Source organism: Lithobates pipiens, unplaced genomic scaffold (genome assembly GCF_037356315.1).
Source record: "Lithobates pipiens isolate NorthernLeopardFrog02 unplaced genomic scaffold, aLitPip1_a1.2 Scaffold_22, whole genome shotgun sequence".
Lineage (NCBI taxonomy): Eukaryota > Metazoa > Chordata > Amphibia > Anura > Ranidae > Lithobates > Lithobates pipiens.
Genome location: NW_027507784.1, coordinates 233,864,962 through 233,881,400, shown reverse-complemented (window position 1 = coordinate 233,881,400; position 16,439 = coordinate 233,864,962). Strand labels below are relative to the sequence as shown.

Here is a 16,439-nt window from a genome sequence, read left to right as displayed (position 1 = left end):
GTAAAAGTTTCACACATGTGGTATCGCCATACTCAGGAGGAGTAGCAGAATGTATTTTGGGGTGTCATCTTTGCTATGTACATGCCATCTGTTGGAAATATCTTAACCACTCGCCGCCCGCCCTATTACAAATAGACGGCGGCAAAGTGGTTTCATAATCCTTACCGGACGTCATATGACATGATCAGGATTATGAGCCGCTGCGCGCCCCCGGGGGCGCGCATCGCGGCGATCGTTGTTGCGGGGTGTCAGTCTGACACCCAGTAACTACGATCTCGGTAAAGAGTCTCCGACGGAGACTCTTTACCACGTGATCAGCCGTGTCCAATCACGGCTGATCACAGTGTAAATGGGAAGAGCCGGTGATCGGCTTTTCCTCACTCGCGTCTGTCAGACGCGAGTAGAGGAGAGCCGATCGGCTGCTCCTCTGACAGGGGGGGTCTGTGCTGATCGATTATCAGCACAGCCCCCCGAGGATGCCCACACTGGACCACCAGGGACGCCACCAGACCACCAGGGATGCCCAGCAGAGGTAATCCTCCAGGGATGCCAGTCAGGCACAATGGATGCCAATCAGTGCCCATAATGGATGGCAATCAGTGCCCACAATGGGCATCACTGATTGGCATGCATTATTGTTTGGCACTGATTGGCATCCATTAGTACAGTATAACACCTGTGCCGCTAATGAGTGCCCACCTGTGCCGCTAATGAGTGCCCACCTGTGCCGCTAATGAGTGCCCACCTGTGCCGCCAATGAGTGCCCACCTGTGCCGCCTATCAGTGCCCACCCATGCCCATCTGTGCCGCCTACCCATGCCCATCTGTGCCGCCTACCCATGCCCATCTGTGCCGCCTACCCATGCCCATCTGCGCCGCCCATCCATGCCAATCCGTGCCAGCTATCAGTGCCAATTTGTGCCACCTATCTGTGTCCATCCGTGTCGCCTATCAGTGTCGCCTATCAGTGTCGCTTATCAGTGCCGCCTATCAGTGTCCATCAATGCCACCTCATCAGTGCCACTTCATTGGTGCCCATCAGTGCCGCCTTATCAGTGCCCATCAGTGTAGCCCCATCAGTGCCCATCAGTGTAGCCCCATCAGTGCCCATCCGTGAAGGAGAAAACGTACTTATTTACAAAGTTTTGAAACTGAAACAAAAAAAAAAAACATTTTTTTTTTCAAAATTTTCGGTATTTTTTTTATTTGTAGCACAAAAAATAAAAACCGCAGAGGTGATCAAATACCACCAAAAGAAAGCTCTATTTGTGGGAAAAAAATGATAAAAATTTCATTTGGGTACAGTGTAGCATGACTGCGCAATTGTCATTCAAAGTGCGACAGCGCTGAAAGCTCAAAATTGGTCTGGGCAGGAAGGTGTTTAAGTGCCCGGTATTGAAGTGGTTAAAAATGGACAACTTTGTGTAAAAAAAAAAATGCGTTTTCATTTTTTTCCACATATTCCAAAAACTTCTGGAAAAAAATGAACCATTCAAAAGACTCATTATGCCTCATAGATTATACGTTGGGGTGTCTGCTTTCCAAAATGGGGTCATTTTGGGGGCAATTCCATTGTCCTGGTGCTCCAGGGCCTTCAAAAATGTACTAGGTGGTTGAGAAATGAAATGTGTAATTTATGCTCATAGAATGCCTAAAGATGCTATTTCAGTGTTGGGCCTTTGTATGTGACCAGGCTGTGTAAAAGTCTCACACATGTGGTATCGCCATACTCAGGAGGAGTAGCAGAATGTATTTTGGGGTGTCATCTTTGCTATGTACATGCTATGTGTTGGAAATATCTGATAAATGGGCAACTTTGTGTAAAAAAAAAAATGCGTTTTCATTTTTTCCCACATTTTCCAAAAACTTCTGGAAAAAAAATGAACCATTCAAAAGACTCATTATGCCTCATAGATTATACGTTGGGGTGTCTGCTTTCCAAAATGGGGTCATTTTTGGGGCAATTCCATTGTCCTGGTGCTCCAGGGCCTTCAAAAGTGTAATATGTGGTTGAGAAATGAGATGTGTCATTTATGCTCGTAAAACGCCTGAAGATGCTTCTTCAATGTTGGACCTTCGTATGTTGCCAGGCTGTGTAAAAGTCCTACACATGTGGTATCGCTGTACTCGGGAAGAGTAGCAGAATGTATTTTGGGATGTAATTTTTTGTATGCATATGCTGTGTGTGAGAAATAACCTGATAATATGACAATTTTGTAAAAAAAATAAAAAAATAAAATAAAATCGTCATTTTGCAAAGAATTGTGGGAAAAAATTACAACAAAAAAAAAAAAATCATGCTACTTACTTAATACCTTGGAATGTCTACTTTCTAAAAAGGGGTCATTTGGGGGGTATTTGTACTTTCCTGACTTGTTAGTGTCTCAAGAAATGAGATACACCTGATGTACTGAAGGCCTGATCAGAAGTGATCAATTTTCAGTGATTGGTACCATAGTTTGTAGACTCTATAACTTTAAAAAAGACCAAATAATTTACACTAATTTAGGTTATTTTTACCAAAGATATGTAGCAGTATAAATTTTGGCCAAAATTTATGAAGAAAAATTACTAATTTGCAAAATATTTTGATGGAAAAAAAGAAAAAGGCATTTTTTTTCACAAAATTTACGGCATTTTTTATTTATAGCACAAAAAAAAAAACCCCACTAGTGATTAAATACCACCAAAAGAAAGCTCTATTTGTGTGAAAAAAAGGACGCAAGTTTCATATGGCTACAGTGTTGCATGACTGAGTAATTGTCTTTCAAAGTGTGAGAGCGCTGAAAGCTGAAAATTGGTCTGGTCAGGAAGGGGGTGTAAGTGCACTGTACTGAGGTGGTTAAATCAAGCAAGTGTCACTAAAACGTGTAAACGTGCAAAATAGCAATTAAAGTGCTAATAACTGCAGCTGGACCTAGTAGTATTCACACAATACCAGTACTGGAAAATAAAATGGTGGTCCTGCGCAAATACAAAATATGATGATAAACGTGCTAGTGCATAAATAAATATACAAAAGGGTAGTTAAAAAATCTAGTCCATATAGCAAGTCCTTAGGTATATTCAACGGCACCAAAAGTATTCTGATAGACAACTCAGAGAGGAAGTAGTTAAAACATATTCATGTAGAAAGGAAAGGATATGGGCTCCCAGAACTCTCACCTCTGCTTTAAGGAAAATAGGCACATCAAATAGAATAGGCAGCCTCCGTTCTCTCTTTAGCCAGCAGGGGGTCCTCAACAGTAAATATTTCCCCAGTTATGAACATCCACCACGGGCCACCAGAGGGCCATTCATTCCTGTAATAGTTGTACTATGGTATAGGCAGCGGTGTCCATAAACAAATGTCACTCCATATTATCACATAAAAGAGAAGAGAAGGCTCCAATAGTGCAGTATTGTTAAAAACGAGCAGTTTATTAGATAAACGAACGAATAAGACTCTCACATTTAGAAGTAAATCAAACAGCACACAATAAAAATGGTGTCCTGGCGTCTTCCGCCAGTCTTGCGTCACTTCCGGTATTGCGACGGCCACTCCCTACGCGTTACGTCAATCACATGACTTCATCAGGGGATTTATGCACCAGCACGTTTATCATCATATTTTGTATTTGCACAGGACCACTATTTATTTTATTAATCAGTGCCACCTGCCAGTGCCAACCAGTGCCACTGCCAATCAGTGCCATCTGCCAGTGACAACTAGGGCCACTGCCAACCAGGGCCACCTGCCATCACCAACCAGGGCCACCTGCCACTTCCAAACCAGTGCCACCTGCCAATCAGTGCCACCGCCAGTTCCACCTGCCAGTTCCAAACCATTGTCACCTGCCAGTTCCAAACCATTGTCACCTGCCAATGCCAACCAGTGCCAGCCAGTTCCATCTGTTGCCAGCCTTACTCTTTCTAGTCAGCCCATAACCCTGATGTAACAGCGATTCAATGGAGTTATTGACTGGGTGCTCCATTGTGAGTTAGGGATAGGGGGTGAAAATGAGTGGCCTTACCCCGGGAGCTGACAATCCATACCACTCTAAAAAAAAAAAATACAAAAAAAAAACTGGCTCCTAACTTTTTTAACTGGCTCCTAAATTCAAAGCAAATTTGTCAACCCCTGGCATAAGCCGTGTGTAAGAAATAACCTGCCAATATGACATTTTTGTGGGGGAAAAAAAAAAAAAAAACAATCTTGATTTAGCAAAGAATTGTGGGAAAAAAATGACAACTTCAAAAAACTCACCATACCTCTTTCTATTTGAACTTTTCTGGCATGTTAGGGTCTCAGGAAATGAGATAGGCTGTCAGTACTTCAGGTGTGATCAATTTTCAGATGTTGGCACCATAGCTTGTGGACTCTAAGGCCCCTTTCACACATGCGGACGATATGTCCGTATTTCATCCATCCGTTTGCGGATGAAATACGGAAATACATTCATCCCTATGGGATAGCGGGTGTCTGCGGATCAGCATCCGCAGACACCCGATTTCGTCCGCCTCCGCAACAGTCCGATTCTGCAGACGGAGGAAAATCCTATTTTTCTATCCGTCTGCAGAGCGGATCGGACGAACACGGACAGACGGTCCGTGCTCGTCCGATCCCCATAGAGGAGAGCTGACAGGGCGGTCCCCGCACAGTGTGCGGAGACCGCCCTGTCCGCAGCCGGCTCAGCGGGGACAAACGGAGCGATCCCCGCTGAGCGAACGGATCTTCACGGGGCGGATCATTACTGATCCGCCTCGTGTGAAAGAGGCCTTTAACTTTCACAAAGACCAAATAATATACACCAATTTGTGCTTCTTTTTACTAAAGATATGTAGCAGTATAAATTTTGGCCAAAATTTATCAAAAAAAATTGCTAATTTGCTAAATTTTATAACCGAAACAATGAAAAAATAATTACTTTTACAGAATTTTCAGTTTTTTTTTCTTTTATAGTGCAAAAAAAATAAAAAACAAAGGTGATTAAATATCACCAAAAGAAAGCTCTATTTGTAAGAAAAAAGGAAAAAAAATCATATGGGTACAGTGTTGTATGACTAATTGTCATTCAAAATGTGAGAGCACTGAAAGCTGAAAATTGGTCTGATTATTAAGGGGGTTTAAGTGCCCAGTGGTCAAAGTTCAACTAAAGGATTTTGTAAGTTCACCATTACAAAAAATAGGTAAGGTGATCTTACACTGAACCCACTCCCCATGACCCCCAGTCCCGCTGCACCAGTGTCCCACTATCCCCTGCTCTCAGGCATCGGGATGCCCCTTGACTAGTCCGGGATCTGAAATCCCTGTGGCTTAATCCCCCATATACACCTCTCAGTGTGTATGGGCAAGAGGCATTTTAAATTGGTCAGCACCATCACATGGACGGTATGGACCAATCGGAACCTGTCTAGCCCATCCTGTCAGCGATGTGAGGGCAGGAGAGAAAGCGAGGGGGATTTCAAATCCAGAGACTGATGAAGCACTATCTTGGTGCCTGACAGTGATGGATCGTGGGACGCTGGTACAGTGTGATTGGAGGGGATGGGGCAGGGGTCCAATGTAAAGTCATCCTACAGAATTTCTGTAAAGGTGAACTTACACTTTAAGTGACATCCATGTATAGTATGTTCCATGTATGAGTTTTCACTGCACATTTACTCCACATCAGATTTGTGAAATATTGGAATCCTGCATTTTTCGTGGCATATGTTATTTATGTGTCTGAACAGGTTTTTGTGTTCAATGCTGTATTGATAACCATTTTGTTATCTTTTCTTTTTTTTTTTTTTTAGATGAGGAATCAGAATGGACAGGCCCATTCTATTTCATACAAGGAGCAGACCCTCAGTTGGGACTCATGAAATCCTGGGCAATAGGAAATTGTGACTTTGGAGGAGATGAATGGAATGATGAGGTCATGTTAACAGAGAAGGCAGTGGAAGCCATAAATAATTTGGAGCCAAAGCCCAAATTTTTTGTGTTGTGTGGAGATCTCGTTCACTCTATGCCAGGTAGGTGTCAAGCAGCCACAGTGGCCATTTATTTAACTTGTGAATTTTGGAACAATTAAACTAAAATTATGGATCTAAATGACAAGTATTATTGTTGTAGCTATTAATATGCATTTGTTCTGTGTTTTTTGTGCCAGTTTACCCTACAAAGGCTTGTAGGAAACGGCAAACTCATTAGATTAATTCTCCTTACAGAAGAGACTACATTTCAAAAAGCTTACCACAGTCGTACACACAAAATGATGCAAAGTCTCAGTCAGTGTCGACACAAAAGCATGCAACCAGAGAGAGTATAACCAGAAAAATTAATATGCTTCCCTACAGTTTTTTTTTTTTTTTTTTTTTTTTTTTTTTAATTATTGTTAGCTTTGGTAGCTTCTTCTTCTTTTTTTTTTTTTTTTTTTTGTAGAACACATCAACTCTTCTGTATAGCCCCACCCCCTCCCCACATCACTTTAAATGGCCCTGAACTATAGTCACATGATCGGAAGCTGATGCCACCGACTACCACTCTTTACCCCTGATCAAGAGCTGTGTTTGACTGGTCGGTTTTGTGCTGAGAGAACACTCTAGCTTATGAACATTGGTTACCCAGCGATGCATAGATGTGGCATGTGGATGGTAAAGCCCACCATTTTGCTGCCACACATGTGCAGTCATAATGGGGTTTAAGACTATTAGTTTTAATCATACAGCACAGAGCCTGTACTCCTAGATCATAGGTTACATGTCGGCCACCACTTGTGCAAGTTCTCCCACTTAAAAAGATGAGAGGCCTGTAATTGTCATCATAGGTATAACTCAACTATGGGAGACAAAATGTGGAAACAAATCCAGACAATCACATTGTCTGATTTTTGAAAGAATTTATTTGCAAATTATAGTGGAAAATAAGTTTTTGGTCACCTACAAACAAGCAAGATTTCTGGCTCTCACAGACCTGTAGCCTCTTCTTTAAGAGGCTCCTCTGTCCTCCACTCATTACCTGTATTAATGGCACCCATTTGAACTTGTTATCCATATAAAAGACACCTGTCCACAACCTCAAACAGTCACACTCTAAACTCTACTATGGTGAAGGACACCAGAAACAAAATTGTAGACCTGTACCAGGCTGAGAAGACTGAATCTGCAATAGCCAAGCAGCTTGGTGTGAAGAAATCAACTGTGGAGCAATAATTAGAAAATGGAGGACATACAAGACCACTGATAATCTCCCTCGATCTGGGGCTCCACAAAAGATCTCACCCCCTGGGGTAAAAAATAAACACAAGAACAGTGAGCAAAAATCCCAGAACCACACGGGGGGGGGGGGCTAGTGAATGACATGCAGAGAGCTGGGACCAACGTAACAAAGGCTACCATCAGGAACACACTACGCCGCCAGGGACTCAGATCACGCAGTGCCAGACGTCCCCCTGCTTAAGCCAGTACATGTCGGGGCCCATCTGAGGTTTGCTAGAAAGCATTTGGATGATCCAGAAGAGGATTGAGAGAATGTCATATGGTCAGATGAAACCAAAGTACAACTGTTTGGTAGAAACACAACTCGTTGTGTTTGGAGGAGAGAATGCTGAGTTGCAAGCAAAGAACACCATACCTACTGTGAAGCATGGGGGTGGCAACATCATGCTTTGGGGCTGTTTCTCTGCAAAGGGAACAGGAGGACTGATCCGTGTACATGAAAGAATGAATGGGGCCATGTATCGTGAGATTTTGAGTGCAAACCTCCTCCCATCAGCAAGGGCATTGAAGATGAAACGTGGCTGGGTCTTTCAGCATAACAATGATCCCAAACACACCGCCCGGGCAATGAAGGAGTGGCTTCATAAGGATTTCAAGGTCCTGGAGTGGCCTAGATCTCAAACCCATAGAAAACCTTTGGAGGGAGTTGAAAGTCCATGTTGCCCAGTGACAGCCCCAAAACATCACTGCTGTAGAGGAGATCTGTATGGAGGACATGGAGACCAGCAACAGAGTGTGACAACCTTGTGAAGACTAATGCCTCTTTCACACGGCCGATCCGTTCAGGTCCGCCTGTCCGTTTTTCAGGGAGACCTGAGCAGATGCTCCATAGAGGTCTATGGAGCGTCGGATGTCAGCAGTCCAATTCGAAAAAGTGTGACGGAGGAAAAACCTATTTTTCCATCCCTAATCGGATCGGGTGACGACAGACTCTACGGTCAGTCATCACCCGATCTCCCATAGGGGAGAGCGGCGCTGTGACAGGTCTGTCCCTGCGCAGTGTGCAGAGACGGACCTGTCCTCTGCCTGCTCAGCGGGGATCGACGGAGCAATCCCCACTGAGCTAGCAGATATCCATGGGGCGGATCATCACTGATCTACCCCGTGTGAAAGGACCCTTACAGAAAACGTTTGACCTCTGTCTTTGCCAACAAAGGATATATCAGTAAAAAAAATTATTATATTAAGTGGCCCTGGCGCTACCTACCATAACTTAATAAACTCCATATCCAGAAATTGTTAAGAAGTATAACAAATATATCAAATATATGTACGCCGCCTTGTACCCCCGGCGGGGGAAATAGAGAGACTGGCCACCAGGATAAGTGGTGGTTAAATACCCAACACGTGCAAGTAAGGAAAGGCCACACAAAGCAGGCTACAGGGAGGTAATAGTGATATACAATACTCGCCCTAAGATAAAATGGATGACAGGGAGATATACCTCCAGTATGGCTGCTTGCAGGAGGGAAGGAAACCTACAATATGTAGTGATATGTTAGAAGGCTGGCCATTGGTTAGCCTGCATTTGTAGGAGGAGTGTGGGGCTTCTTAATCCCCTCCTCTCCTCCCATGGCCTCGTCGGCTGCATTTCCGGGTTGTCGTCGTGCGCAGCGTCATTTCCGGTTCCGGGTCAGCTCCGCACGATAGTCGGCTGTACAGCGTGGACGTTCGGCGCTGTCCTCCTGGGGTGTCGGTGGGTGTCTGCAGTCGTCCTTGCTGCATCGGTCGGTCGGGGGAGATGCTCACTCTCCTATCTTCCCTCATGCAGGCTCGTTCCAGGGTTCAGAGGCAAGTCGGTTCTCTCTTCTGGTCGGCGCCAGCATTTTCAGTTCAGCTGCGGTGGGTAGTGATCTCTGCTGTCGGTGCAGGTAGGTCTGTGGGCAGGGGGTTGGGGTGGGGGGGGGTCGCCGCTGGTCAGGGGTGGCAGCATGCCTGGTTGGGCAAGTGGCTGGGGGGGGGGTCGCCTTTGGGCAGGGGTGGCAGCTTGCGGGGGATGCAGGTGCCTGTAGTGAGGGGGGGGGTAAGGTTTTGCTTTGTTGGTCTGGGTTCCTGTCAAATTTGTTTTACAGGTTTGGGCATTCATGTCTGTCATTTATTTTTGTCTGTCATGCTGCTGCAGGGGTTTATTGGTGTTTCCACCCCACGCACAGGGTGTTTTCCTTTCTTCACAGGAGGATCAGTTAGTTACAGTCTGTGGGTCAAGGTAAGTGAGAGGGGAGGGGGGAAGGGGGGTAAGTAGCGGAGTTCATGTACCTATCCTTTTGGGGGTTTAGGGTTTTTTCTGGTGTTGTTAGGAGGTCATGGGTTGTCCGGGGGGGGGGGGGCATTGTGGTTCTTGTTGCTCTGGGTCCAATCGGTGCTGGCACGAGCTGGGGTCATTTCTGTCGGTGAATGCACATGGACTGGGGCGCACAGGTTTCTCCATGGGGTTCGGGCTTTCCTCAGCTATGTGGCCATGGTTAGCCCCTCATTCGGGCTGCCACTTAGCTCTCACAGGAGGACCACGCCTCGGGGGGGGGAGGGGGTCACGGGGATTGCAGGGTGGGGGGTCTGGGGGTTGTTCCAGCCTGGTTGGTTGGGTGGGCTTTCGGCCTCATTCAGGGGCTCAAGGTCACTGTTTCCACGGTTCTTACCCAGGGATTTTCCCACCACAGAGCACGTTCTCTCTGTTCGGGTGGGGGGTTTTTTCCCTGGGATTCGGTTCTGTTTTGGTTAGGGTTATATCGTTTGCATTTCATTATTGGTTTTTCAGGTCTTTCATCGCAGTGTCGCAGGTGGAGTCTTCGGTTCGTTCAGGAACGTCAGGTGTGTTCGCTTGTTTCTTGCCCAGGGGTTAGTTGAGCGGTTACATAATTGGATCTGTCACGTCTTCAGATCCGTACAGGCTGAGGTTTCGTTTTTAATTGGTTGTATTTGCAATCTTCTCGCCTGTACTTTCATACGTCATACGTTGCACGTCACTTACATTCTTATTTGGTACCTACCACGGTCTGTGGGTACTAAGCCCTGAGTTGTTCGTTTTTAATTTCCTGTTCTAGCGCCACAGGTTGCTCGGGCTCGTGCTACACTCACGCAGGGGGTCACGGTCACTAGCATCTCATGCGCTATGTTCTATGTTCTCAGCACCACTCACCATTTCGGTTAGTTTAGGTAGGTTTGGGAATGTCAGGTTGTGCTTGATGTTTTGGTTGGTTTTTCTACAGATTGGATCATGTCACACGTGTCTGAAAGTGACGAATTTGCGTTCATCCCATCCACTCCGGCTAGGGCCTCGGAGCACGGCAGTACGCCATCTTTGAGGAGTTGGACTGTTCCTAGGCTCATGGCAGAACTCAGGGGAAGAGGCATTCCTTTCCCAGCCTCAGCCAGGAAAGCGGAATTATTTAGACTCCTCTTTCCAGTTCCTTCCCAGCCACAGCCTTCCGCCAGCACGGAGCAGGCATCCCTGGTCACGTCTCTGACGCAGATCCACGCGGTTTTGAATACCTTGTCCACTTCTGTTCAGCTGTTGCAGGACAGGATGGATGTATTAGAGGCCCGTCCAGCCAGTGCGGTCTTGCCAGTGGCGTCCCCTGGTCTGGTGCCATCTGCAGGTAACAGCAGTGGGCCCGTTCCTTTGATAAATCCTTCAGCTTCTGCTTTATTGCCTTCAGTGTCCCCCGCTCATTTCGTTCCGGCCAATCTGAAGAAGGACATCTTGGAGGGGAAAGATGTCAATCTGGCATCTCTTCTCATTGCGTCGCAGGACGTAGTAGAGAACAAAGCTTATGCTTGCGGGGAAGTTTCGGTGGTCCTCAGGACCCGTGATCCCAGGCTTAACCGCAAGCTGAGCATTGCGGAATTTGTACTGGCTTTCGGTATTTTTAGGGATGTCATCTGCACGGTTAGTCCCGGCAGAAGGGAGGAGCTGGACCTCTATCTACACAAGGTGGTTGATTTGGCCCACAAATATGGCGGTTCTACGTTCTATGACTACCATAGGTCTTTCTCTTCCAAAGTGGCAGCAATGTGGGCTCAGTTCCAGTTGGTCACATGTTGGAGTAACATTGACACAGAGTTGTTCTGTAGACACTTTGCTAGTCAGAAATCTCCAACTTGTGCTAACTGTCAATCTGCGGCCCACACTGCCAATTGGTGTCCCAATCTGGACCACCCAGGGGTTTCTGGGGCTCACAGGTCAGGTTTTAGTGGTCCTTCCTCCGGGTCTTCGGGGCAGGTTGACAAGCTTGGCAGGCCCATCCATTTGCTGGGTAAGGCTCAGCTTTGTAATAATTTCAATTACACAACCTGTAATTACAATCAATGTAGGTTGTTGCATGTGTGTGCCAACTGCTTTAGGGCTCATCCTAAAACTGCTTGTCCGATCAAGCCATCCGGTGCATCTTGACTGAGCCGGGTCAATATTCCCAGGTTGGATTTCTGGTTGTGCCATCATCCTTCCCCGGGTTTTAGGCGTTTCTTGGTGGATGGGTTTTCAGAGGGGTTTCACACGGGTTTAATCACCCTCCCGTTGCAGTCTCACGAATGCGCCAACTTGGTCTCTGCTGCCGACAATGCCGGTGTAGTGGACCGGCTGTTGCAGGATGAGCTGTCTAAGGGGTTTGTGATTGGGCCTTTTTTGTCCCCGCCGTTCGGTATGTGGAGGGTTAGCCCTATTGGCGTTGTCAAGGGGAAATTTTCAAATAAATTTCGTTTGATTTACGATCTGTCGGCTCCTCATTCTTTGCATATTCCTAGTTTAAATTCACTTATCCCATCTGAGGAGTTTTCCTTGCAGTACGCATCTGTGGATTCCGCCATTCAACATATCTTGCAGTCAGCTAGGGGGACATGGTTGTCGAAAGCGGACATCTCTGACGCTTTCAAGCTCCTCCCGATCAGACCATCGCTCTGGCAGTGGCATGGTTTCAAATGGCGGGGGCAGTTTTACTTCGCTACCAAACTTACTTTTGGCTCCAAGAGTAGCCCTTGGATTTTTAACAATTTTGCTTCTGCGCTCAATTGGATTTTGTCTACGCAGTTGGGGTGTGGCAAGGTGGGGTGTGGCAAGGTGGCTCAGCCACCCAAGGATCTCGCGGTTCTCACCGAGTTATTCAGTGATCTGAATGTCCCCTTGGCTACCCACAAGGTCGAGGGACCGTCCACGGTGATTACCTTTTTGGGGATCACTTTGGACACTGTCCATATGATGGCAAGCTTACCGCAGGATAAGCTGGTGAGGATCCGCGAGTTCATCCACAAGTTGGTCAGGTCTCCGTTGTGCTCTAAAAAAGAACTTCAGTCGCTTTTGGGTATGCTCAATTTTGCCATGAGGATCATTCCTCAGGGCAGGTCGTTTGTGGCCAGGCTCCTGGCCCTCCTCCCGCTCTTCCGAGAAGCAGATTCGGTGGTGCGCTTGAGGGCTGACGCCAGGGCCGATCTTCTCATGTGGGACCGGTTCTTGTGTGATTGGAATGGGATTTCCTTGTTTATTCATGCCCCCACGTCAGTTTCCCCCAGGGTTTTTTCAGATGCCGCCGCTTCGGTAGGTTTCTCTGCTATTTTCGGGGACCAGTGGCTTGCGGGCCCCTGGCCGCCAGAGGTAGCAGACATTCCAGGTTTCTTGCAGACATCCGCTCTTTTTGAGATTTTCCCCGTGGTGGCCGCAGCCTGCACTTGGGGTCCCTCTTGGTCTGGGCAGACGGTCGTTTTCTTCACTGACAACATGGCCACGGCGGAGATCATCAACAAGGGGAGGTCAGGTTCTCTTGAGATCATGGCATTCATGCGCAGATTGACGTGGCTGGGCCTCAAATTTAAATTTCATTTCCAGGGGGAATTCATAAGCGGGGTTTTTAACGGGGCTGCTGATGCGTTATCTAGGGCTGATTTTCAGCGTTTCTTTTCACAGCATCCAGAGGCAGATCGGAGGGGCATGCCAGTTCTGCCATTTGCCAGGCTGAGGTTGGATTAGATGCCCTAGGTGTTCAAGCGGCCAGCCTGATCAATGCATCCTTATCCAGGAACACGCTCAGGGCTTACGGAACGGCTTGGAGGTGTTTTAATGGTTTTAGGTCCCACTTCCCCTCCAATAGGGTGGGGGATGTCAGTTACGTTCTGGCTTTCATGGCTTATTGCCATAAGGATTTGTCTCTTTCCTTTAACACCATCAAATTATACCTCGCTGGGGTCCAACATTTCTTTTCCCTGCTTCATCCTGAATTTCCGTCATTTTTTGCAGCTCATCCTATTAGAGCCATGCTTAAAGGTATTCAGAAGACGCAGGGGAGGCCAGCTGTCACACGTTTGCCTATTTCAGGGCAGGTGTTCCGGGGGTTAGCGGATTTACTGTCCCTCTCTCCCTTCGGGTTGGGTCCTAGTGTGGTTCTGAAGGCAGCAATATACCTTTGTTTTTTTGGGTTCCTGAGGCCAGGGGAGGTGTCTCGTGCTGGGCGTCACGCTCCAATTCTTCTGAAGAATAGTCTCACCAGGTGGCCGGATCATTATTCACTTCAGCTTCCCAACAATAAGAACCGCCAGGTGGGGCAGAGGTTTGTCATCAAGTTTTACAGATCTCACTCTGTCTGGTGTCCAGTGGAGGCATTAGATCAGCTCATGGGCTTGTTCACTGCAGCTCCTCCCGACAGCCCGTTACTACCCTTCCCTTCTCAGGGCCTCTCCTCCAACCAGTTCATTTCCCATGTTAGAATTTTGCTTGGTAGGTTGGGGCTCAACCCGAAACAGTTCTCGGGACACTCGTTCAGGATTGGCGCAGCTTCCGCAGCTTCCAAACAGGGGGTCCCTTCCCATGTCATTAAGTTCATGGGGCATTGGCAATCGTCGTGCTATACCAGGTACATTCCGGATCCACATGCTGAGGTCAGACGAGCTTTTACCATGTTGTTAGGTTGATCTTTTCTGTTGGTTTCATTAAATCTCTTTTCATACCTAGTACGTGTCTTTTTGCCCTCTTTTAAGTATACTCTCACGGGCGACCATGGCACACCTCAGGTCGCCAGGGTTGGGGGGGTTTCATGTCCTTTCAGTATCCAGACTCTGACTACAAGTTAGAAGGCTGGCCATTGGTTAGCCTGCATTTGTAGGAGGAGTGTGGGGCTTCTTAATCCCCTCCTCTCCTCCCATGGCCTCGTCGGCTGCATTTCCGGGTTCCCTCCCACCCGTTCCCATTTTTTCATTATTTAACTCTTTGGGTATGCCCTCTTTTAAGTATACTCTCACGGGCGACCATGGCACACCTCAGGTCGCCAGGGTTGGGGGGTTTCATGTCCTTTCAGTATCCAGACTCTGACTACAAAATATATGTATAGCGTGGGTAGATGATTAATTCGTTATTATAAGTTCTCTTCCGCAGCAACCCAATTCTTCCAGAGAGATGCACTTTATTGACTTCCAATACAGAACAAAGTCTTGCAACAGATGACCCAATCCAACAGAGTAAATCTTATCAATATAGTAAATATTCAGATCCCCATATTTCCTCAGACCTTGGTGCCTTCACGACCACACACCCAGACAAGACTGACTGCCATGTTATATATCCTAAGCATTGAATGGCTGAGCAACTTGATTGGCCCTTTCCATTAAATGCTTTGATCTCCTTGTGTCTTTTTTTCAGAGTGACAAAAGATTACCCCTAGCCGTGAACAGCTGTAGTCATAAACTGCCCTAATTTGCATTCTTGCATATAAACATAAACAAGTTCCCTTCAATATGCGTAATTAGATTAACAGATACTACCTTAACTACCTTTTAGTCAACAAGCCCCTTTTGATATGTGTAATTGAGTTGGCTTGGACAAGTCATTCAGTCAACTGAAATCTGGCCTGGTCAATCCTGTACTGTATGTGTCTATATAACACCATATATAAAATACATGGACATATATATACATATACATACATATATATATATATACATATTACAACATATACCCCCACTTGGGTCGGTTCTAACTACTAGAACTGACCCATAAATCAAAAAAAAAAAAAAAAAATCATCATGATTTAAGGTAATGAATGCTTTACAATGGCTCATATAAAATATGAAGATGAAACTGGTTACATCTCTCTTCACCAGCCTCTAAAATATCCCCATGAAACAGTTGTTAGATAATATAACTTTAGACCATGACTGGAAAAGGATTTGGTAAACATCCATGGTCATATAGCTGTTAGGCCTTATTATATCACGTCAAGATCTTGAATATTGCGCAAAGACGAGCTGATGTCACAGTCCATTCTTCGGTCTGACTTCATCACATCTCTCACCATCTCACTGAAAGTAAACTTGGTATGCTCTGGGAGCTCCAATCCACAGTCCAGGATTCTCTCATCTCCAGGCTCAAGGTTTTCATTTTGAAGGAGGCTTCTACACAAATATTCTACTTTCATCTTCATAATAAATGTAATAATCAATGTACCAGCACTCAGTTTCAAGGTCAAAAGGTTTGGATACAGCAGTAAAAAATCTGTGCATTCATGAGTCCATCTGAGAATTTTACAATTCACATCTGCTTCTTTCCATTTCCTATTTGAGCAACGATGACCTGTTGTGTACCTGTCAAGTACCTGAATTTGTTGATTGCCAGCCAAAATTTATTTTTGTAAGTTGCCGTAGGCCGACCCCTCATAGCTTTCAATAGCGTAGTTACTTGAATCATTCAGTCCATAATTCCACCTGAATGGTATACCCTCATATGATGGTTCAGATAGAATCAGCGTGACATCAGTGTTTATTAGATCTTCTATCCAGACAAAGCGGCAGTGGAAATTCTTGCCAGTATCCTCACCATGAAAGGTAGAAAGGTATTTTTCATCCATATGTGTCATAGCCTTTAGTATATTATAAACAACTGATTCAACAAAGTTTCAAATCATGACTGGAGTGATGAATTTCACTCACCCCTCTTATACATTTAGGAAAACCACCCAACATGCTATAACTTATGCTATACCAAGCCATTGTGCAGCATCTCACCTTAGATGTCAAATATATTGATCAATATGTAATATGTACGGATGTTATGAAAATTATTTTAGGTTTAAATGCTTCGCTCTGGTTTTAAGATAAAGTTCAAGAAATAAAACATAATGAAATATAAAAAATTAAAAGCAAAATATATCTGGGAAAGGGGGAAAATAAAAATAAAAAATAGGGCGTTGCGGAAGAAAAGTCCATTGAAAAGAAAATTTGGA

At 45.7% G+C, this 16,439-nt stretch overlaps 1 protein-coding gene across 4 annotated transcripts in view; it reads left to right on the top strand.

The window, feature by feature from the left end:
* The window catches only part of CPPED1 (calcineurin like phosphoesterase domain containing 1), a 625,662-nt gene that overhangs the window by 201,768 nt on the left and 407,455 nt on the right, over positions 1-16,439 (top strand). For all 4 annotated transcript variants that reach the window (XM_077448914.1, XM_077448913.1, XM_077448912.1 and 1 more), the window contains exon 2: positions 5,779-5,997. In XM_077448914.1, coding sequence (XP_077305040.1) covers positions 5,779-5,997 — 219 coding nt within the window. The remainder of the gene's footprint in view (positions 1-5,778; positions 5,998-16,439) is intronic.